The sequence below is a fragment of the Phacochoerus africanus genome, chromosome 14 (genome assembly GCF_016906955.1).
Source record: "Phacochoerus africanus isolate WHEZ1 chromosome 14, ROS_Pafr_v1, whole genome shotgun sequence".
NCBI classification, from domain to species: domain Eukaryota; kingdom Metazoa; phylum Chordata; class Mammalia; order Artiodactyla; family Suidae; genus Phacochoerus; species Phacochoerus africanus.
The window spans coordinates 45,998,736-46,021,494 of record NC_062557.1 but is presented as its reverse complement, the minus strand read 5'-3'; the positions used below and the strand labels follow the sequence as shown (position 1 = coordinate 46,021,494).

The following is a 22,759-nucleotide window of genomic DNA, read 5'->3' as shown; positions in this document are numbered from 1 at the left end:
AGTTGGCCAACACATGCCAAAGACTGATGGACAGACAGCAAACGAAGGGTCACAGGATGGAGAATTTGCCTTGAGACAGGATCTGCTTGCTTTAACCGAGGGGAACTTCAAGGAAGCCGAAAGCAGAAGGCATGTCTGCAATGGCAGATGATGCCATTTCACAGGATTCATAAACATTTTCTTTTCCAAAATTATGGATTTCATACACAAGTTCTACTTCTGGTATCTTTGTTCCAAGAGGTGTCACAGGGCTCAACAACATCTCTTCTGGATGGAGTTAGAGCGGCAGGTCCTAAGAATCCTATTCTTAAGGAAGCCTCCTCCTGGCTGGGTCACTTAGGACAGACCCAGTGGGAAACCAGTTTTCCTCTGCATTTCTCCGTGCCCACACAGGGGCTGGGTGTGAGTTGCTTGGTGGAAAGCTGATAGTAAGGGTGACACCCTGGCAAGGAGGGCAGAGCAGGAGACTTGGCAAAGCGATGATGATAGGATCTCTGGGCTGAGGGTGGGGAAGTGAAGTCATTGGCATGAAAAGGGTGTCAAGAGCTGAAAAACTGGCCCCTCCACCTTCCCCAGAGATCCCGCCCCTCCCCTCTTTCCAGGGCTTTTACTCCAGCAATTGTACCCTCTCTGGCATATATTTAGTTTCTCGTCTGTACTGGATCCTGCCTTTCATCCTCTAGGTAGACACTAGTTTAGATTTCCCAAAGATCTTCTCTAATAATTCCTTCCCTCTCAACTTACTGTCATTCGGTGGCTTCTGCCTACCTGACCATTCACTGACATTTCACGGAAGCTGTTTTCTCTAAGATCACCTCTGACCCAGGTGCCAAACTTTTCTGAAGCTTTCAGTCCTGTTACCCATCTTCTCCTTGCCTTCCTCAAGTTCTAGGACATTAAACTCTCCAGGTCTTTTCCTACCTCTCTGACTGCTCTTTCTTCTGGCTTCTCTGTCTTTAGCCATTCTTTAATGACAGAGTTAATAGTATCCCTGTATGGCATCCTTGTAACAAGAAGTAAAATGCACACCATACTGGCTGGGCTCAGCCCTGGGCCAGGGTGCATGGCTTGGCAAGCAAAGCTTAGAATGGACATCAGGGCCCATTCACCCCACTCAGCCTGGTACCTTTGTGTCATAAACACACTGTACAGCTGCATGCTGCTGCCCAGAGAACAATTCTTGGTCCTTATCTCTTTTGCGTTTTTCTCTTTCCCTCTACAACCTTGTTGACTTTCAAGGTTCTAAGACCTACATGTCTTAAACAGTTCTAGACATCTTTTCACCTGCCTCCTGAACTTCTCTTTCTGGGTGTCCTGCGGGTACCCCAAACTTACCAAGGCCCAAACTAAATTCATTATCTGTTCACCTGCACATTCCCAGATACGTCTATTTTTCTGTGTTCCTTCTCTTGGTTAATAATATCACTACCCACCCGCTCATTCCAGGAAAAACTTCCAAGTTATCTGTGCCTTTTCTTCCAGTTTAAAGCTTTTGTCACCTCCCAAGTGCACTATAGGATTAGCCTTCTAGGTTGGTTTTTTTTTTTTTTTTTTTTGGTCTTTTTGCCATTTCTTGGGCCGCTCCCACGGCATATGGGAGGTTCCCAGGCTAGGAGTCGAATTGGAGCTGTAGCCACCAGCCTACGCCAGAGCCACAGCAACGCAGGGTCCGAGCCGCGTCTGTGACCTACACCACAGGTCACGGCAACGCCGGATCGTTAACCCACTGAGCAAGGGCAGGGATCGAACCCGCAACCTCCTGGTTCCTAGTCGGATTCCTTAACCACTGCACCACGACGAGAACTCCCTAGCCTTCTAGTTCTATCTCTCCCCACTGCTGTTCTGTTTCTTTTTTTTACATGGAAATGAGCACACTGCTCCCTTGCTTAAAAAAGCTATTTGGGCTTCTAATTAAGCATAGGATAAAATCTAGATGCTCAGGCACGGCATGTAAAATCCTGCATATCTTGGCCAAAGCCTACCTTTCCAGTCCTATACCTTCCCTCTGATCTCAACAACTTCCCTGTTCTTAACCACATCAGACTGTGGTTTCTTGAACATGATTTTGCCACGTGCTGTAACGCCTCAGTGCCGTTGCTGGTGCCTTGCAAGCCCTCCCTCTGGTTTTTGCCTTGTAAAATCACATCAGCCACTCTTAAAGCCTATGCTGTGACCTCTTTACTCAGGTGCCTCTAGTCCGGATTAATCACCCCTTCCTCACTGCTTTTACAGCTCTGCTGGTATGTTAGTATAGTCTAAAACCTGTATCCCATTTTTCCCACTACACTGTCTGTTTCTTAGGGCAAATTTAAGCTTGCTGGTCTCCGGATCATCAGCAGCTTGTCCAGTGCCCTTACATGGTAGACACTGAATAAAATTTCATGAGTTGAATTGGGCAGATGCTTGAACATTATTTTGTGAAAGGACCAAGGATTTCTTTCAGCATTAACTTTTAGCCTGTTCCTTTTCTTCAGACATCAGAAAAATCTCAGAATGGGACAACCGATGGGCCCTGCTGGAGAAAGTTTCTATGACATATCCCCAAACTTCAGTTAGGTTTCTCTATAGGGACAAAGTAACTGTGATTTCTAAAAAGACTAACTGGTGTCTGAGTATGGATTTTTCCAGATACTAGAGTTCTTTAGAACCAGAGATTATTTTCAATCTAGGACTTAGATTATAGGTTCCACAGAAGACTCTCACTGTTCCAAGTAGCAGAATCAGACTTTTCAGCAGTAGGCAGTTATCACCTGTGGGTCCCACCCCAATATCCCTGTAAGGTTTGAGATTTCAGAGCGTGAAAAACAATATAAAAAGGCTTCACTATCTCAAAACCTGACTAAATGTCTGAGTTATCCTGAAAGCCTGAGAAGGGGGATGCCTCTCATTTGCAGGTTTGTTGTGTTTTGTTTTGTTTTGTTTTTGTCTTTTTGCCATTTCTTGGGCCGCTCCTGCGGCATATGGAGGTTCCCAGGCTAGGGGTCAAATCGGAGCTGTAGCCACCAGCCTACGCCAGAGCCACAGCAACGCGGGATCCGAGCCGCGTCTGCAACCTACACCACAGCTCAGGGCAACGCCGGATCGTTAACCCACTGAGCAAGGGCAGGGACCTCATGGTTCCTAGTCGGATTCGTTAACCACTGCGCCATGACGGGAACTCCCTCATTTGCAGGTTTTGCAGAGGCATGAGCAAAACAGTCTGGGTGTGCAAGACTGACTTCTGTCATTTCCCTTAGTTAAACCCCGGTCTAGGTAAGAAACACTCACCTACTTCATAAAGCCCAGAATGGCTAACTTCCTTGAAATGGGTAATTGCATATTTGTAGAACCGTGGTAGCTTCTGAGTGGGTAAGAACAAGCTTGATTCCCAATCGCCTCCAAACACAAAAACTTGGTTCTGACTAGAATCCCAACAAGTTGCCACTGAAAGTGAGCGATGGCTAGAATTCTAGCAACAAGTGGCCATTGAAACTGCAGTGACTGACATCTTAAATCAACTATACTTCAATAAAACTTTTAAAAAATGAAAAAAAAATACTTTGCTGTACAGCAGAAAATAATAGCACAACCTTGTGAATCAACTATAGGTGAATACAATTTTAAGAAATGGGAAAAAAAAAAAGTGCAGTGACTGGTAAGCACGGGACGCGTATCAGAAGAGCCCTTGGGTTCATCTTTTTGTGACCAGTCAACCTGTCCTAAGTCAGGGGCTTAATTTTGCGGCCTTTCACGCCGCTGTACGGCCTGGAGCCCCCTCATGGCTTCCGAAAAGGTTTTACAGGGTCAAGTCCACAGGCTAGCGTATTCAGCCTCGGAGCCCAGCACAGGACGCCCTCGGGTTCCCCCCTCAGAACCCGCCTGGTCCCCGGAGGGCGCCCCGATGGCCTGGGAGCGTCATCACGGCTTGCGGAGGACGCCCACGCCAAGCGGACGGAGGCGCCTCAGCTGGGAGCTGAGGAAGGCGGCAGCGGCGTGGGCGGGAGCCAGGAGGGAAGCCGCTCCGGGCGGGGCGAGGGGGGCGCAGGCGGCCCGGGGCGCCTCGGCGGGCCCGCCCCCTCGGCCCTCCCCCGGGCGGGGCCAGCCCCGACGGCGCTGACTCAGCAACGCGTGGGGGGAGTTTTGTCCCTCCGCGGACCCCGTTTCCCTCGCCCTCAGCCCTCCGCCACCACCGAGCCGGTTTCCTCTTTCCGGCGCCCTGGGTGCGAGAGGCTGGTGCAGCCGCTTGGGTTAGCGAGTCGCTCTGCTGTCCGGCTCTTGTCTGAGGACCCCGAAACTACCGTTCCCCGGCCAGGCAGCGTGGGCGCCATGAACGAAGCAGGTGAGGCGCCGCTCTTCCACGCCGAGGCTCTTCCACGCCGAGGCTCTGCCGGCTGCCCTCTGGGGGCTCAGCTGCGCCCCAGAGGCCCGGCGGCGGGGAAGGGCCGGGGCTGGGGCCGGGGGCGATGGCGGGGATGGAGCTTTCTGGGCGGGCTGGAGCGGCCCGGAGGAAGGCAGCATCTTAGGCTAGGACGCCGGTGAAGGGCTTCTCCCTTGCTGTGGTCACCTCAGGATGCTCTTACCAAGTTAGAGCCGGAGTGTGGGAGTCCCGAACAGTCTCCTCAGTCTCTTTTTGATGTTATAATCCCTTTGGGTCTTCCGAGCAGGACTGAATTCGGAGAAGGTAGCTGCTCTGCTTCAGAAACTGAATTCCGACCCTCAGTTCGTACTGGCCCAGAATGTCGGCACCACTCACGATCTGCTAGACATCTGCCTGAAGAGGGCCACGGTCCAGGGTACTCAGCATGTGTTCCAGCACACGGTGCATCAGGAGGGCAAGCCAGTCACCAACCAGAAGAGCTCAGGTGAGAGCTTCAGACTTCTTGCACACTTGCCTTGACTTTCTTGACAGCCTCCCTTTGTGGTGTCTTAGTTAAGAATGGCCTTAGGGGAAGCAGAGTTTTGGATTGAAAGAACCTGTGGTAAGTTCTTAGAGAGCAGCCACAGGTACAGGCAGGATCAAGAACATTACCTTGTGACTTGTTTTGGTGCTCCGTGCTTCTTAGTGTAATTTGAGCACTAAAGTGACTGACTAGTCCACGGTCATTTGACTGAATGCAATGCAGTATGTTCTTTTTGAAGTTGTGTGATTGCAGCCCCATGTCTTTGTGATACATGTTCTTGCTACAAAACAAACCATACAGAAATATTCATACCCTAGTGGACTCCCCCATGTTGCCCTGAAAGTCATGGGCAAATGTATGGGATGGAAAAGACACAAAGAAATAGCATCAATATGTCATCAGATGTTATGTTTAAATATGCCTGTGTGCTAATGGGCTCACTTCCCACCAATAGACGGGTTTGTAATGCAGAAGAATATTCATTTCTCATGCCTTGTGGTCACAGGCCCTTGTTTTGCTCTCTAGTACCACTAGAAAACAGAAAAACAGCTATAGTGAAAGATGGGTTATCCAGGAATAAGGAGAACATTCTCACAACAGAATTGCACTAAAAGGAGTTTTTAAAGTCTGTCCATTTTATTGATTTAGTTAGTTTTTGGCCATACCTGCAGCATGTGGAAGTTCCGGGGCCAGGGATTGAACCCGCACTGTGGCAGTGACAGTGCTGGGTCCTCAACCTGCTGAGCCACCAGAGAACTCCTGAAGTCTTGAAACTACTCCTAGTCTATTAATTTTGACAGAAAGCCAATCAGTGCTTGCTTGAAGCCAGTCAGAACTCAAAGTGTACATTTATAACATGGATATATTTTATTGTATGTAAATTATACCTTAGTAAAGTACATTTTTAAATTTTAAGAAAGAATTTATGACCTTGCAATAATTAATGTTTTGCCATAGTAGGAAGTGCTTGGGGTGTGTGGACCATCAGGCTACACATGATCCAGGTTATTAAGTTACAGTGTCATGGTGGTCCTACATGATTTAGACTGCAGTGGCCTCTTAGCGAGAGGCCAAGAAATGTTCATCTGGAACAGATCAGTTCTTACATAATCTGAAGTGTCGCTTTATTTACAGAAGATACAGATAGCACACAAGCTGTGTTTATTTTCAGGCAGTTTTTGCATTAACAGTTTATCCAGATTTCCTCACTGGGAAATAACACTGTGTGTGGGGAGAGGTATACAGATAAACTTGAGGTAAAGAGGAGCTATACTAAGTCATTAGTGACTTTTGAAAAACACTGTTTGTAGTTACTTATTTTTAATTATTTTTTCTTGTTATAAGATTACTGTTGTTCAGTGTAGAATGTGTGCAAAATACCAAGAAGTAAATATTTTTCTCTCAGGTCTTTATTCTGTGTGTCTTTAATATGAGTGGATACTTTACATATTGTTAGGTAATCTATTTACCTTTCTCACCAATATATTGTGAACATACTTTCATATCAATAGAAAAGTTATGCCCAAATAAAAGTCTTAAGTTTTTAGCCTCTGAATCTTCCTTCAGAAAAGAGACAGTTTCTGTTTGATACTGAGCATTCTCAGTTAATTTAACTGGAAGTAAAGAATAATTTGACAAAGACATTAATTACTCTGAAATGACCTCAGTCTGTGCTGGTTTTGGATGCTTATAGAGATCATTTGATTGAGGTTTTTAAAAAAGCAAAAAATTTGATCACAGTATGTTTCTAGGACATGACTTTACATGAAAATGTTGGATAGCATTGTAAGTGGGCCTTCTAAAGATCACTTAAGTCAGTATAGGAGATGGTGACATTATCTACTTACAGGACAAATGAAGAATGATTGAATAGCTGAGGGGTGGCATAACATCTTCAGGGACAGGATCATGCATGGATTCAAAATATTGCTGTGACTCAGACACAACAGTGGAATAAAGATGATACCTTCTGATGGAAAGAGTGGATCTAATAATGGCAAAGGCACTGATGCCAAGACATGTGAAAAGTATAGATCAGTGTGAAAATGACATGTGAAAGTGGAAAAAAAATGCTTATATGTCAATTTATTGTATTAACATTTTAAATATCTATATTTAAGCTACTAAATTAAATACCATAGATAGTTATTATTTCATCTAATATTTATATAATCCAATTAACTACACAACTTTAAAAAAAATTCTCATTGGGAGAATTAGGATTGACTTATGTTAGCGTCACTTTATATTGGACAATATACTGTATGTTCCAGATTAAAGGGTAGGGACTTTTAAAAATCTTTGCCATATATTACCGCATTGCCCTCAGATTTTTTTTTTTTAACTTGTTTAGATTCCTATCGAGAATATATAATCATACTGTAGCCTCAAGTCCTTGCCAATACTGGGCATTATTATTTATTTATTTATTTATTTATTTATTTTGTCTTTTTGCCTTTTCTAGGGCTGCTCCCGTGGCATATGGAGGTTCCCAGGCTAGGGGTCGAATCAGAGCTGTAGCCGCCGGCCTACGTCACAGCCACAGCATCCAGGGAGCCGAGCCGCGTCTGTGACCTACACCACAGCTCACGGCAACGCTGAATCCTTAACCTGCTGAGCGAGGCCAGGGATCGAACTCTCAACCTCATGGTTTCTAGTCGGATTCATTAACCACTTGAGCCATGACGGGAACTCCTGGGCATTATTAATTAAAATATATTTTCCCCCACCTAACAGGTATTTCATGATGAACTTTAGAAAAATGTTTCTTGACAGTTTTATCTTTTTTGGCTATTAAATTGGCTGTTCCTGGAATTCCCATCATGGCACAGAAGTTAAGGAATCCGACTAGGAACCATAAGGTTGCAGGTTCGATCCCTGGCCTCACTCAGTGGGTTAAGTATCTGGTGTTGCCGTGAGCTGTGGTGTAGATTTCAGACGCGGCTCAGATCCTGCGTTGCTGTGGCTCTGGAGTAGGCCGACGGCTACAGCTCTGATTCGACCCCTAGCCTGGGAACCTCCATATGCCATGGGTGCGGCCCTGGAAAAAGACAAAAAGACAAAAAAAAAAATTTAGCTGTTCATGGTCTCTGCTCATGTTTCTCTAGCAGTGTTTCTTTTTCTAATATAACTTTCTTTGGTGATTTGTTGTGGATTCTGTATGTGATATATACAGAGTTTTTTTTTATATATGTTAAGGATATAAATCTTTGCATATATATTGCAAATAGTAGTTACTATCTTTGTTGTTTTTGTTTCTGTTTGTTTTTCTTTTGCTTTTTAGGGCCACAGGTGTGGCATATGGAAGTTCCCAAGCTAGGTATCGAATCAGAGCTACAGCTGCCACACTACACCATAGCCACAGCAACTCAGCATCCAAGCCATGTCTGAAACCTACACCACCGCTCATGGCAACACCGGATCTCCAACCCACTGAACAAGGCCAGGGATTAAACCCCCATCCAAATGGATATTAGTTGGATTCGTTTCTACTGTGTCCCAACAGGAACTCCCTCTTCCTGTTTTTTAATCTTTCTGCTTCCTATTTAGTCTCGAATTGTCCAAGATCCTGTCATGGATTCAGTGTTGAGAAATACAGTTGAAACAATGTAGTCTGTGTGAACACTCATCATAATTTCTTGGTTTGCTTTTCTCTTTCAGGACGATGCTGGATCTTCTCCTGTCTGAATGTTATGAGACTTCCATTCATGAGAAAATTAAATATTGAAGAATTTGAGTTTAGTCAGTCTTACCTCTTTTTCTGGGACAAGGTATGGAACTGATCTTGCAAGATTCCTTTTGTTTCAATATCAGCCTTGGTAGGGACTGTCTCTTCATTTCTTGCTTTTCCATTTGTAGTCTGCCTTCCATTATAAATGGGACACTACTTAACCTGATTTCCAAGGTATCAAAAGTTGATTGTTTTCAAAAGCAGAACTGCTTTTGGTTGGTAGGTGGTTACTTTTTGCAGTGAAATAATAAGTCTGATGATTCACTGTACTATTTTACCGTATTTATTTTAAAATTTTTATTTTGTCTTCAATAATTTCCCCTTTTAGCACTTTCATTTAAGGGTATTTGTCTTTCTAGACCTAATTCCCCTTCTCTGAGTAGTACTTATCTGGAAAACAGTAAATAATTTAATTCCATTTTTTATCTTTAAAGTGTATATTATGGAGGTCTCTTGTGGCACAGTGGGTTAAGGATCTGGTGTTGTCATTGCAGTTGCTTGGGTCACTGCTATGGTATGGGTTAGATCCCTGGCCCCAGGGAGCCTCCACATGCAGAGAGTGCAGGGCAAATAAAGTGTATTATATGTGTCCACTAGATCTTTATTGATAGAAGGCTCTGAATAATAGATTTTTGTTTCAAAATAAAGTAGTGCCATGTTTTGGGTAAGCTATTACAATGTATATACACAGATAAAGAAAACACTACAGATATTCTTGTGAAACCAGATACAGATATTTAATTACCAACTTTAGTTTGAGTTACAGTAGTTCTAGGACTTCTGTTGATAATTCCAATAAATATACTAGTTCTTTTTTCCTTTAGTTTTATTTAACTTTTCTTACTCTAGGTTGAACGCTGTTATTTCTTCTTAAATGCTTTTGTGGATACAGCCCAGAAAAAGGAGCCTGAGGATGGTAGGCTGGTGCAGTTTTTGCTTATGAATCCTGCAAATGATGGTGGACAATGGGATATGCTTGTCAATATTGTTGGTAAGAGTCTTTCTCTAATGGAACTGAAAGCCAGCATGATTAAACAAGGTCTGTAGTTAAGCATAGGCCATTTCTTTGGTCCTTAAGTACAGAGTAGAACTAGTCCCCAGAAAAGGTATACAGTTAGCTCTAAGAACCTTTATCTCACATTCTTACCTATGAAGTATCTAAGATATTTAAGTAATTTCATAAATTAGAGGTCAGGAGACAGGTACTCTGAAGGTTGGGTTAGAGAAGAAAAGGTCTATTAAATAGAATTAACTTTCTTTTTTCTTTTTCTCCCTTTTTTTTGGTCTTTTTAGGGTCAAACCCGCAGCATGTGGAAGTTCCCAGGCTAGGAGTTGAATCAGCTGCAGCTCCTGGCCTATGCCATAGCCACAGCAACACCAGATCTGAGCCACATCTGCGACCTACACCACAGCTCATGGCAATGCCAGATCCTTAACCCACTGAGCAAGGTCAGGGATTGAACCCACTTCCTCTGTTTACTAGTTGGATTTATCACCACTGAGCCACAATGAGAACTCCAGAGCTAACTTGCCGTGAAAAAGTTTATCTCTTGTCCATTGATGTAATCAAGAAACACATTGGGAGCTCCTGTTGTGGCTCAGTGGAAAAGAATCTGACTAGCATCCATGAGGACACAGGTTCAGTACCTGGCCTGCCTCAGTGGGTTAAGGATCTGGCATTGCTGTGAGCTGGGGTGCAGGCCAACAGCTACAACTCTGATTACCCTTCGCCTGGGAACCTCCATATGTCGTGGGTGCAGCCCTAGAAAAAAGACCAAAAAAAAAAAGAATAAAATTAATTCTAAGATAGGTGGGTAAATATGCAGATTAAATGACCTGTTTAATAATACCGTAAGTTAAGTTTTATGGATTAAACTAGCAAAATACAGCCTATTTTAAAAAGCAGGAGCTATTTTTGTCAGCATTTTTTACACTGGAGAATGTTTACTTTATTGAACACTGAAATTTGTTTTCTTTTAGAAAAATATGGTGTCGTCCCTAAGAAGTGCTTCCCTGAATCTCATACGACAGAGGCAACCAGAAGAATGAATGATATTCTGAATCACAAGGTACAACATATGGAGCAGGGTGGGATTGCATGTAGTGTACTTACCTTAAAACTTTTAACTGGAGTTCCTGTCATGGCGTAGCAGAAACGAATCCAACTAGGAACCATGAGGTTGCGGATTCGATCCCTGGCCTTGCTCAGTGGGTTAAGGATCCAGTGTTGCTGTGAGCTGTGGTGTAGGTCGCAGATGTGGCTCAGATCTGGCATTGCTGTGACTCTGGCATAGGCTGGCAGCAACAGCTCTGATTGACCCCTAGCCTGGGAATCTCCATATGCCACAGATGCAGCTCTAAAAGGACAAAAGACAAAAAAAAAAATTAACTGATTTTCCAGGGTAATTCCCAGGCATTTCACTGTAGACAATTTGTGCCCAGGTTAGCTTACTCAGAGCCTATCTAAGGTGATGTAGCTGCATATTAACTTTTTAAATAATTGAGATTAGGATTTTTTTTCTTTGAAAATCTTTATTAAAGTTGATTTTAACATTTTCTTGTGAACACTAAGGATGAGAAGTCCCATTCTCAGAGTGGACTGCAAGTACACTGGGTGCTGTGGCCTCTCACTTGGTTCTAGTGGAGGTGGACTGGGACAGCTTCATGTTCTTGCAAAACCAAAAAGAACTCTTTAGGAGACCTCCTTAAAGAGTACACAGTTCTGAGGCTTCCCCAAACTACATCATTGTAGTTTATCCACTCTCTAAACATTGATGTAGTCACTGAACTGCCTTCTGTTGCCTCAGTTATGTTAATGAACCATTCTCTCTTCTCTACATAACCCATTTTCCCAAGGAGGATTGTAAATCCTCCAGGGGAGCTGCTCCGCCAGCCAGACGTCTTTTTTGAGAACAGAGAGTTGTCGGAATCCGCTGTCTTGATCTATGAGCTAAAATTGGATTTGTTATCCCTGGGAGAAGGACTGCATTTTAAAATAAACTATAAATGCATTTTTCCCAATATTAGAAGTAGGTTATTTTCCACCCAGGAAACTCTAGGGAATATTATCCACAGGCTAAAGGATCATTAATAGTATAGCATCGGATTCCATTTCAGGTGGGAGCGAGATCCTCTTTAGCACTGTGGTTGGGTTTATGACTCACCCTTATTTTAGGCATCTCTCAAAATAGAAAACAACACAAAAGAAAACTGTATTGGGGGTTGGCATAGCCATGATCATAACGATTTTACAGAGAAGAAATTGACAGCCAGTAAATTCTAAGTTAAAAATCTATTAGAGTGACTTAGTGGCATGATCATCTTGTCTCCTGCTTTTTCTGAGGGCGATAGGCATTTTGGAGTCACATCTTCCCTGTCCCCGGGCACATACTCTCACGGAGGGTACTGTCAGTTGCAGAGCAGGAGCAGTTCCATCATCATCTTTGGGAATAGTTCATGTCTTTTCTCCTTATAGAAAGTGTTTTTCACTCTGTTTAAGTGGACTGGTTGGGGAGAAGTACATTTGCTTTTATGAACTTTGCCCTGGGTCTTGGCTGAATTATACTTCAAAATAGAGCTAGCATTGGCTTATTAAGCTCATTTGCAGTTGAGTTTGGGTAACTATTGAAGTACTGAGTAAGTTTCTGTCATAGATGAGAGAATTCTGTATACGACTGCGGAACCTGGTACACAGTGGTGCAACCAAAGTCGAAATCTCAGCCACACAGGACATCATGATGGAGGAGGTAAGAACAATTATTTGGATTCTTTTGACCCTTCTAAAGAAGTCGCAGAATATTCCTGTCTTTTAAACTGATGAGGAAATATGGCCATTGTAGTAAATGTTGACGTGTATCAAATTACTTATCACAGCAGAAATAGCTGAGGTATAAACTTTGCCGTTGACTATGAAGCTTGTATGTGTATCTTATAATTCCCAATTTAGTATTCTATATAATTCATTCTTTTATTCATTTCAAAAGTTTTAAATACCTGCTAGGAGTTTGGCACTGGGGATACAAAGATGAGAAAGACATAGTCTGTATTCTCAAGGAGGTCAATCTCTTGGTAAAAGAAACACATAAATAATGATAATAAATCCTGTGCTAGAGATGTGTAACAAAGGATTTGGTGCTCCTAGAGGAGGGAGGAACTGATTCAGTAAGCTCAAAGTTTCATGGGGAAGATGCCTGAACCACCTTTTGAAAGAACAGTAGAGTGAATTCCTGTTCTGGTTCAGCGGAAATGAATCCGACTACTATCCATAAGGATGTGGGTTTGATCCCTGGCCTTGTTTAGTGGGTCAGGGATCTGGCATTGCTCTGAGCTGTGGTGTAGGTCACAGACACGGCTCAGATCCCCCGAGTTGCTGAGGCTGTGGTGTAGGCCGGTGGCTGTAGCTCCAATTCCGCCCCTAGCCTGGGAACTTTCATATGCCACAGGTATGGCCCTAAAAAGCAAAAAATTTAAAAAATTTTTTTAATTAAAAAAAGAACAGTAGGAATTGACCATATGGATAAGTGGGAAGACCATCATAGACAGCAGCAATTGCATGTACAGTGGCATGAACAAAGGTAGACTCCTGAGTGAACGGGGTAGCTGAGTAGTTGAAACATAACACTTTGTGAATGTGTTTGGTAGCAAACTAAGCTAAAAGGCAGAGCTGTGAGCGATCATAGGTAGATGCCAGGTCTTTTGGCTTTCTTCTGTAGGAATAAAAATGGAAGCTACTGATGGTTATAGCAGTTAAAATTATGTATGTGAAAACATTTTGAAAAACTTAAACAACGCTAAACAAATATAAGGCAGTAATATTTATTATCAAGGCAGTTAGGAGTCTTTATTATTTAATACTATCCATAATCCAGATGAGTATGTGGAATAAAACTGTGAAGTTGCTTTGAGAAAAGTAGAAACATTTCCCTTTTTCATCCATTTCTAGGAATCACTCAACTAACAGTCCTTTCAAGACTGTGAAGTTAAAATGGCCTAATTTTTTTCACTGCAGTGGACAACATTAATCCTTCACTTGTGTTTTCCTTTCAATTTCAGAGAGGCAGCTTAGTATAGTTGAGAGCATGGTCTCTGGAACCAGACTTCCGATCTTCTCATTACTTAACAGCCATGGGATGTGGGACAGGTTCCTTAAGTCTCAAGTCGCAGTTTGTTCAAGTGTAACATGTCTAGCTTGATACGATATTAGGTTCTTAAATATTTGTTCGGTGGGTGAATGCAGAGGTTTCATTTTGCCAAATACACTTGTTATCTCATTTATCTCAAAAAGAACTCAGGTCGGGAGTTCCCATCATGGCTCAGTGGTTAACGAATCCGACTAGGAACCATGAGGTTGCAGGTTCGATCCCTGGCCTCGCTCAGTGGGATAAGGATCGGCGTTGTTATGAGCTGTGGTGTAGGTTGCAGACGCAGCTCGGATCCCGAGTTGCTCTGACTCTGGCGTAGGCTGGCGGTTACAGCTTTGATTCAATCCCTACCTAGCCTGGGAACCTCCATATGCTGCGGGAGGGGCCCAAGAAATGGCAAAAAGACAAAAAAAAAGAAAGAACTCAGGTTTTCTTTTTTAAGAGAGGTATCTGATTGTAGTAGAAAAAGATAGGCTTTGTAGTAGGACATGGGTTTCAGTTCTGGCTTTATTGTGTAACCACTCTGTGATCTTGAATAAAATACTTAACCTGTCTGAGATTCAGTCTGGGATTTAAAATATAATCCTCACTGGATCTTTGTGGGGATGAAATAAGGAATTAAATATAAGAATATGAGGCATAGTGCCTGGCATATAGCAGGTGTCCAATAAATGTTAGTTTTCTTCCCTTCCTGCTTGAAATGATCTCTTGTTGAGACCACGTCTCCTGCATAATTTGCCCTTATTTATCATTATAGTAAAATAGTAGTAAGGGTAAAGGTTCTGCAAAGAGTTATGGAAAGGGGCTCAGATAATACTTCTTGCAGATCATAAGCATTCTGTTGGCTTAAGATGCTTGCTTTAATGATCTTTTAAATGATGTATCTAAAATCCATGTCCTGACCCTGGGATTAGCTGCTAAGAATTACGGCAGATAATATATTACATATCTTTTCTCCCCTGTTCCTAACCTTGGAAAAATAGTAAAGCATCACCCTGCCAAGTCCTGAGTATGAATGTTTTATAGAATTGTTCACTTAATGATTCCTCAGAAACTGTTGACCACAAAATTCTCTGTGGTGGGTCCTTTTTGGTCTTTTTAGGGCAGCACCCACAGCATATGGAAATTCCCAGGCTAGGGGTCGAATTGGAGCTACAGCTGCCGGCCTACACCACAGCCATAGCAGCATCAGATCCAAGCCGCATCCTATACCATAGCTCATGGTGACGTTGGATCCTTAACCCACTGAGCAAGGCCAGGGATCGAACCTGCGTTCTCATGGATGCTAGTCAGATTCGTTTCTGCTGAGCCATGCTGAGAATTCCTGTGTGGTAGGTCTTTAGATTTTTACAATCCCCCAAGTGACTCCTCTTTATTCTTTGGTAATGAAGAGTCTCACTGTGGTTTTAAAGCCACAGATTGGTACCTAAGATTTGCCTAACCTTGTAGGCACATCAAAATGATGACTTAAATCAATAGCGTGAAGCTCAGCTAGCTTTGAATGAAATGTATTTATGCTAAAGGCATTCTTTCTAAGGGGGGTAAGGGCAGGTTGTTTGTTGTGACGACAGACAAGGCAGATCTATTTTGGAAATCTATTTTGAAGTCACTTCTATTGCAGTGTTTTCTCAGTGTGTCTGCTCTCCTTTAGCATCCAGATTCCCTTAGGATTATTAAATGTATTCTCTACCAAAACTGTCTGCTGAAGACAAAACATAAAGACCAGAAACAACATGTATGTATACGTGTGTGTGTGTATATTATGTATATATATATTTGTCTTTTTAGGGATGCTCCTGCGGCATATGGAGGTTCCCAGGCTAGGGGCCAAATCCTAGCTGTAGCTGCTGGCCTGCACCAGAGCCACAGCAGCGCCAGATCCGAGGCACCTTTGTGATCTACACCACAGCTCATGGCAACGCTGGATCCTAAACCCACTGAGCGAGGCCAGGGATCGATCCAGCATCCTCATGGATGCTAGTCAGGTTTGTTTCCGCTGAGCCATGGTGTGAACTCTCTCATTTATTTTTCACTGAACAATTAACTTCTCTATTTTAAACATATATAGCATATTTAAATTACATTTGTTAATCATTCTCCTGTGTTGCACATTAGAGGCTTTTGAGTGTTGTGCTAGGAGCATAAATAATGCTTGTGTTTTTAAACTTTCTAAATATTAGAAATTACATACTAACTAGTACAGGGCGGGATGACATGGAAAATCTTTGTGATCCAAAGGTTCTCACTACTAACTCTGATGCTTTTTCTTCCACATTTTTTTTTCATTTAAGATCATACAAAATTTAGTTTAAAAAAAGGATCTAGAGTTCCCACCATGGTGCAGTGGGTTAATGATTAGACTTGTCTCTGTGGAGACGCTGACTGGATCCCTGGCCCAGCACAGTGATTTAAGGATCCAGTGTTACTTCAGCTATGGTGTAGGTTACACCTATGGCTCAGAATTGATCCCTGGTCAGGGAACTTCCACATGCCACAGGTGTGGCTGAAAAAGAAATAAAAACAAAAATAAATTAAAAAGGAATCCTATACACTATTTTATAATTTGCTCTTTTCATTTTCTCTTTCTCTAGTGACCATAAGTTATAAATTTTTTTTTTCATTTTTATACGATTTTTAAAGGTTATGTTCTGTTGGAGTTCCCATCGTGGCTCAGTGGTTAACGAATCCGACTAGGAACTATGAGGTTGTGGGTTCAATCCCCGGCCTCTTTCAGTGGGTTAGGGATCCGGCATTGCCATGAGCTGTGGTGTAGGTTGCAGACGTGGCTCGGATCCTGTGTTGCTGTGGCTCTGGCGTAGGCTGGTGGCTACAGCTCCAATTCGACCCCTAGCCTGGGAACCTCCATATGCTGCGGGAGCGGCCCAAAAAATGGCAAAAAGACAAAAAAAAAAAGAAAGGTTACTTTCTATTTAGGTATTACAAAACATTGGTATCCCCATGTTGTGCAGTACATCCTTGAGCCTATCTTATACTCAACAGTTTGTAACCTCCCACTCCCCCCGCCCCCGCCTCGTAACCACTAGTTTGTTCTCTATATCTGTGAGTCTGTTTCTTTTTTGTTAGAATCACTAGTTTGTTGTGTTTTCTAGATTCCATGTGTAAGTGCCATTATATGGTATTCATCTTTCTTTGACTTATTTCACTTAGCATAAACATCAAAAATATAAAAAGATATGCAGGAAAAAATCTTCTTGCTCTGTTCCCCATTCTTCCAGTTCTCATGCAACCCCAAATTAGTTTGATTAGTTTTTTGGGTTGTTTTTGTTTTGTTTTGTTTTGTCTTTTTACCATTTCTCAGGCCGCTCCTGCGGAACATGGAGGTTCCCAGGCTAGGGGTCTAATCAGAGCTGTAGCCATCGGCCTACACCAGGGCCACCACAATGCCAGATTCGAGCTGCGTCTGCAACCTACACCACAGCTCACGGCAACGCCGGATCCTTAACCCACTGAGCAAGGCCAGGAATTGAACCCACAACCTCATAGTTCCTAGTCAGATTCTTTAACCACTGAGCCACGACGGGAACTCCAGTTTTTGTTGTAAATATTAACTGTTAGTTGTTAGTTATCCTCCAGAGATTTTTTTAAAAACTTTTTAATATATATTTTTCCCTCCTTTTCTGCGTAGATGTTAATATATTATTCATATTGTCTGCACATTTTTTATTTAAGTCTTGTAAATTCTTTCCACATTGTTACATAAAGAGTTTCTGCATTTTAAAAAAATATTTGCATAGTATTCCATTGTTTAGATGTACCATAATTAATTTATCTGATCCCCCCCTTTATTATTTTAAATTTTGTGGCCACACCCATGGCATATAGAAGTTCCTAGGCCAGGGATTGAATCCAAGCCACAGCTGTGACCTACACCCCAGCTGTGGCAACACCAGATCCTTTAACCCACTGCACCAAGCCAGGGATCAGACCTGCAGTTGGATTCTTAACCCACTGGAAATGGCAGGAAATTCTATCTGATTGCTATTAATGGACATTCTGGTTGTTTTCAAACTTCTATTTAAAAATACTGTAGGGAGTTCCCGTCATGGCGCAGTGGTTAACGAATCCAACTAGAAACCATGAGGTTGCGGGTTCAGTCCCTGCCCTTGCTCAGTGGGTTGAGGATCTGGCGTTGCCGTGAGCTGTGGTGTAGGTTGCAGACGCTGCTCGGATCCTGCATTGCTGTGGCTCTGGCGTAGGCCAGTGGCTACAGTTCCGATTCGACCCCTAGCTTGGGAACCTCCATATGCCGCAAGAGCGGCCCAAGAAATAGCAAAAAAAGACAAAAATAAAATAAAAATACTGTATCAAATGCTCTCATATACACATCCTTTTCTCTATGTGCATGTCTACATGTAGGTTACATTCCTAGAAGTGGAATTTTTGAGTCAGAATATACATTTGTAATTTTGATATATAATGCCAAATTATTCTCTTTGGGAATTATATCATTTTATGCTCTCGCCAGCAATATCGATAAAACCTCTTTCCCTTTAGTTTTACCAAGGTAGTGCATTTATCAAACAATGGGATCCTTACCAATCTGGTAAGGTAAACAGTTGACGGGTAAAACCGTCTGATAGATAAACTATCTCATTGTAGTTTAAATTTTTATTTTATTTTGAATGGGGCTAAGCATCTTTTATGTGAACTGTCTGTTATTATCCTTTACTTGTTTTTCTTCTTAGTCTTTTATCAATTTCTAGGTACTTCTAAAATATTACAGAAATTAGCCCATTGTGATATCAGTTGCAAAGTTTTTTCCCTAGTTTGTTGTTTATCTATGATACGCCTTTTTATTTTTTGCCATGCAGAGTTTTTTACTTATATATAGTCAAATTTGAAGGTTTTTATGGTTTTTAACTAGAAAATCTCTTCTGACTTGAATTATAAAAGAATTCTTCGATTTTTTTCTGCTAATACTTATAGGAGTTTAATTTTTTTTTTTTTTTTTAAATGGCCGAACCCATGGCATATGGAAGTTCCCAGGCCCGGGACTGAATCTGAGCCACAGCTGTGACCTACACTGCAGCTGCAGCAAATTCAGATCCTTTAACTCACTGCCTGAGATGAAACTTGCTCCTCCACAGCAACCCAAGCTGCTGCAATCAGGTTCTTAACCCACTGTGCCATAGCAGGAACTCCTGGATTTTGATTTTTATATTTAAATATCTACCCATTTAGAATTTATCCTGGCATAGGTATGAGATACGAATCTTTTTTCTGCAAGAGGCTACCCTCCTGATCCGTATCTTTTCAAACAGCCTGTCCTCTCCCTACCCCTTGATTTGAGATAACATCTTTATCATTTGCAAAGTCTCCACATATTCAGTTCTGTTTTTTTTGGTTTACTCATCTGCCAATAACTGCATTTTAGTGACTGAAGTTATTTATAGTGTTTTAGTGTTTGTAAAGTTAGTCCTATTTCACTGTTCTCTGTTTTCCTGGCTCATTTTGTTTTGACCTTTATCTAGTCATGGCATTTGTAGAGTCAAGAGTTTCTCCAGTGATTCTGGTTTAAGATCCACTGCTGTGGAGTTCCCATCCTTGCACAGTGGAAAGGAATCCGACTAGGAACGATGAGGTTGCAGGTTCCATCCCTGACCTCTCGCAGTGGGTCAAGGATCTGGCATTGCGGTAAGCTGAGGTTTAGGTTGCAGACGCGGCTCGGATCCTGCATTGCTGTGACTGTGGCGTAGGCCAGCAGGTGTAGCTCCGATTGGACCCCTAGCCTGGGAACCTCCATATGCTTCAGGTGAGGCCCTAAAAAGCAAAAATAAAAAAATCCAGGAGTTCCCGTTGTGGCATAGTGGTTAATGAATCCGACTAGGAACCATGAGGTTGCGGGTTCGATCCCTGGCCTCGCTCAGTGGGTTAAGGATCCAGCGTTGCTGCGAGCTGTAGTGTAGGTCGCAGACGCAACTCGGATCCCATGTTGCTGTGGCTCTGGCGTAGGCCGGCGGCTACAGCTCTGATTCGACCCCTAGCCTGGGAACCTCCATGTGCCACAGGAGCAGCCCTAAAAGTACAAAAGACCAAAAAAAAAAAAAAATCCACTCCTGCTAAGAAATAACATTTTCTAATTCGTCTTCTCTTTTGGATTCTGGAAGAAGAAAGGAGTTACTCTTTTGATAGTCGTAGAAGACATTCTGACTCAAGTAAGGGACTAACTTTCCTTTGAGATTCTTAAAGGAAATAGATTATATTCACATATTGAGTTTCCTTTTTGAAATAAAGCTGTGCTTTAGGAGATTAAATTAAATAGGTGAAGTTGGAGGGAAGAGAGTAAGAAGACCTGTTAGAAGCTGTAGCAGTTCAGGTGCTACTGATTTGGCCTGAAGGAGGATAGTGACAGAAATGGGAAGGAGAGGGAGTTCCTGTTGTGGCTCAGCGTAAACGAATCCAACTAGTATCCATGAGGATGCAGATTTGATCCCTGGCCAAGCTCAGTGGGTCTGGGTTCTGGCGTAGCCATGGGCTGTGGCGTAGGTCGCAGGCGCAGCTCAGATCCCCAGTTGCCGGGACTGTGGCCTAGGCCAGCAGCTGCAGCTCCGACTCCCCCCTCCCCAAGCCCGGGAACCTCCATATGCCACGCCTGTGGCCCTAAAAAAAAGAAAGAACTGGAGTTCCCGTCGTGGCGCAGTGGTTAACGAATCCAACTAGGAACCATGAGGTTGCGGGTTCGGTCTCTGCCCTTGCTCAGTGGGTTAACGATCCGGCGTTGCCGTGAGCTGTGGTGTAGGTTGCAGACGCGGCTCGGATCCCGCGTTGCTGTGGCTCTGGCGTAGGCCGGTGGCTACAGCTCCGATTCGACCCCTAGCCTGGGAACCTCCATATGCCGCGGGAGCGGCCCAAGAAATAGCAACAACAACAACAAAACAAAACAAAAAAAGAAAAGAAAAGAAAAGAAAGAACTGCAAAGGAGAGAGAAATGTGAGAGAGGTCTTAGAGCACAAATTTGTAGGACCTGGCAGCTTATCTGCCAAGGATTCATCATTAAAAATAACTTTAAGGTTTTAGCCTGGTAACTGGGAAAATGCTGCTCTTTTCAGAGGCAGGGGTGAAGAGGAGGAACATTGGCTTCAGAGTGCCTGGTCCCAGGGCACTGGCCAGTCGCAAATGGGTTTCAAGCATATGGAAATTCCAGAGTTCAGCAAAGAGAATAATCTAGAAAAGTGATAGTGATGATGGCATAGGTGGCTGAAGCCTTGCAAATTATTAAAATTCCTGAGGGAGAATGGGAGGATGGGATAGGTCTGAGTAAAGAGTTCTGGAAAAATATGTTTCCATAAAACATCTCTGTTTGTAAAAGCGAGTGTCAGAACTATGTGATTAGCTGCTGGTTATCCGTGTCAGGTGCTACAGACAGGTTAGAGACTAGGAGGGCTGAGATAGGGGTGTGATAGAATGGAGAAAGGAAGGCGCTAGGCAGGGAGAGGCAAGCAGTTTCAAGAAGCTTGGCAGGGCAGAGGAGCGAAGTTGTTACTCATTTATTCCATAAATATTTATTGAGTACCTGATAAATATTAAGCATATTCTAAGCCCTGTGGGTACAGTGATGACCAAAATACACATTGTCTCTGCTCTTTGGACTTTGCTTCTGGCGGAGGGAGACAGATAGAACACAGTAAATAAACAAAGAATCTGAAGTGATATGCCCTCTGAAGAACATAAAAAACAGTGATTGATAGGGTGGTTAAGAATCACTGCTGTGGCTCTAGTTACCACTGTGGCGCAGGTTTGATCCCTGGCCTGGGAACTTCCAAATGTCACAGGTGCTGCAAAAGAAAGTTTCCTGAGGTCAGATCTGAGCTGAAACATGAATAGCAGGAAGAATCCAGCCATGCAAAGATCTGGACACAGAGCACAGCAGGCTGAAGGGACAGGAGGTGCAGAAGCCCTAAGGCAGGAGAGAGCTTGGTGTTTTGTTTTGTTTTGTTTTGTCTTTTTGCCATTTCTTGGGCCGCTCCCACGGCATATGGAGGTTCCCAGGCTAGGGGTCCAGTCGGGTGGAGCTGTAGCCGCCAGCCTACGCCAGAGCCACAGCAACTCGGGATCCGAGCCGCGTCTGCAACCTACACCACAGCTCACGGCAACGCCGGATCGTTAACCCACTGAACGAGGCCAGGGATCAAACCCCCAACCTCATGGTTCCCAGTCGGATTCATTAACCACTGCGCCACGACGGGAACTCCGAGCTTGGTGTTTTTGAGGAACAGAAAGAAGGCAGTGTGGGCTTGAGCTTGGAAAGAGAGTGGGAGTGGCTGGAATAGATTTCACAGAGGAAATGAGAGCTGGCTTATGTTGAGCCTGGGAGCCATGGTAAGGAGGTTGCATTTTATTCTAAGTGTGGTAGCCACCAGGGAGTTTAAGCTGAGGAGTGATGTGATTTAATTTTTGTTTTAAGAATATCTCACTCTGGCTGTTTTGAGGATAAATGGTAAAACAGTAAGAGAGGAAGTAAGGAGACTAGTTTGGAGGCTCTTGTGGTTGTGTGAGTGAGAGATTGTATTGGTTCCGGCCAGGTTGGTGAGAGTGAATGAAGAGAAATGAATACATTTGGGGGTGTATCTTGGAAGAGAAGCTGTCAGGACTTTCTTGTGTGGAGGATAAGGAAGAGGGAAGAATCGGGGTGATGTATCTGAAGTGGGGGCTTGCAGATAGGAAAGGTGGCTTTTTGGCAGTCATGAGGGAACCTGTGTGTGGTAAGGGATAGCAAATACAAATAAGAGCAGTAATAACTGAAGAAGCTGGGTTTTAGAAGAGGGTAGGGGAAGAGGTGTGCTCTAAAGTCGTGCTCTCCAACCTTCATGTGCATTCAAATCCCCTGGAGATCTTTTCAAAAGTGCAGATTGATTCAGTAAATCTGGGTGGAGCTGGAGAGTCTGAATTTGTGTTTCCTTGATTCAGATACCACTTTAGAAGTAGTTTCAAGATGGTCATTTGACTGTCAGTTATCATCTGTATGAGCTCATTTCCTTTAGTATCAC

General features: G+C 43.2%; 1 protein-coding gene across 1 annotated transcript in view; it reads left to right on the top strand.

The window, feature by feature from the left end:
* The first annotated feature begins 4,076 nt into the window (after positions 1–4,076).
* Positions 4,077–22,759, top strand: part of BLMH (bleomycin hydrolase) — a 49,718-nt gene continuing 31,035 nt past the window's right edge. The window contains exons 1-6 of the mRNA XM_047757508.1: positions 4,077–4,318; positions 4,644–4,841; positions 8,541–8,650; positions 9,460–9,601; positions 10,591–10,679; positions 12,264–12,356. Of these exons, the coding sequence (XP_047613464.1) occupies positions 4,306–4,318; positions 4,644–4,841; positions 8,541–8,650; positions 9,460–9,601; positions 10,591–10,679; positions 12,264–12,356 (645 nt within the window). The 5' untranslated portion in view covers positions 4,077–4,305. The remainder of the gene's footprint in view (positions 4,319–4,643; positions 4,842–8,540; positions 8,651–9,459; positions 9,602–10,590; positions 10,680–12,263; positions 12,357–22,759) is intronic.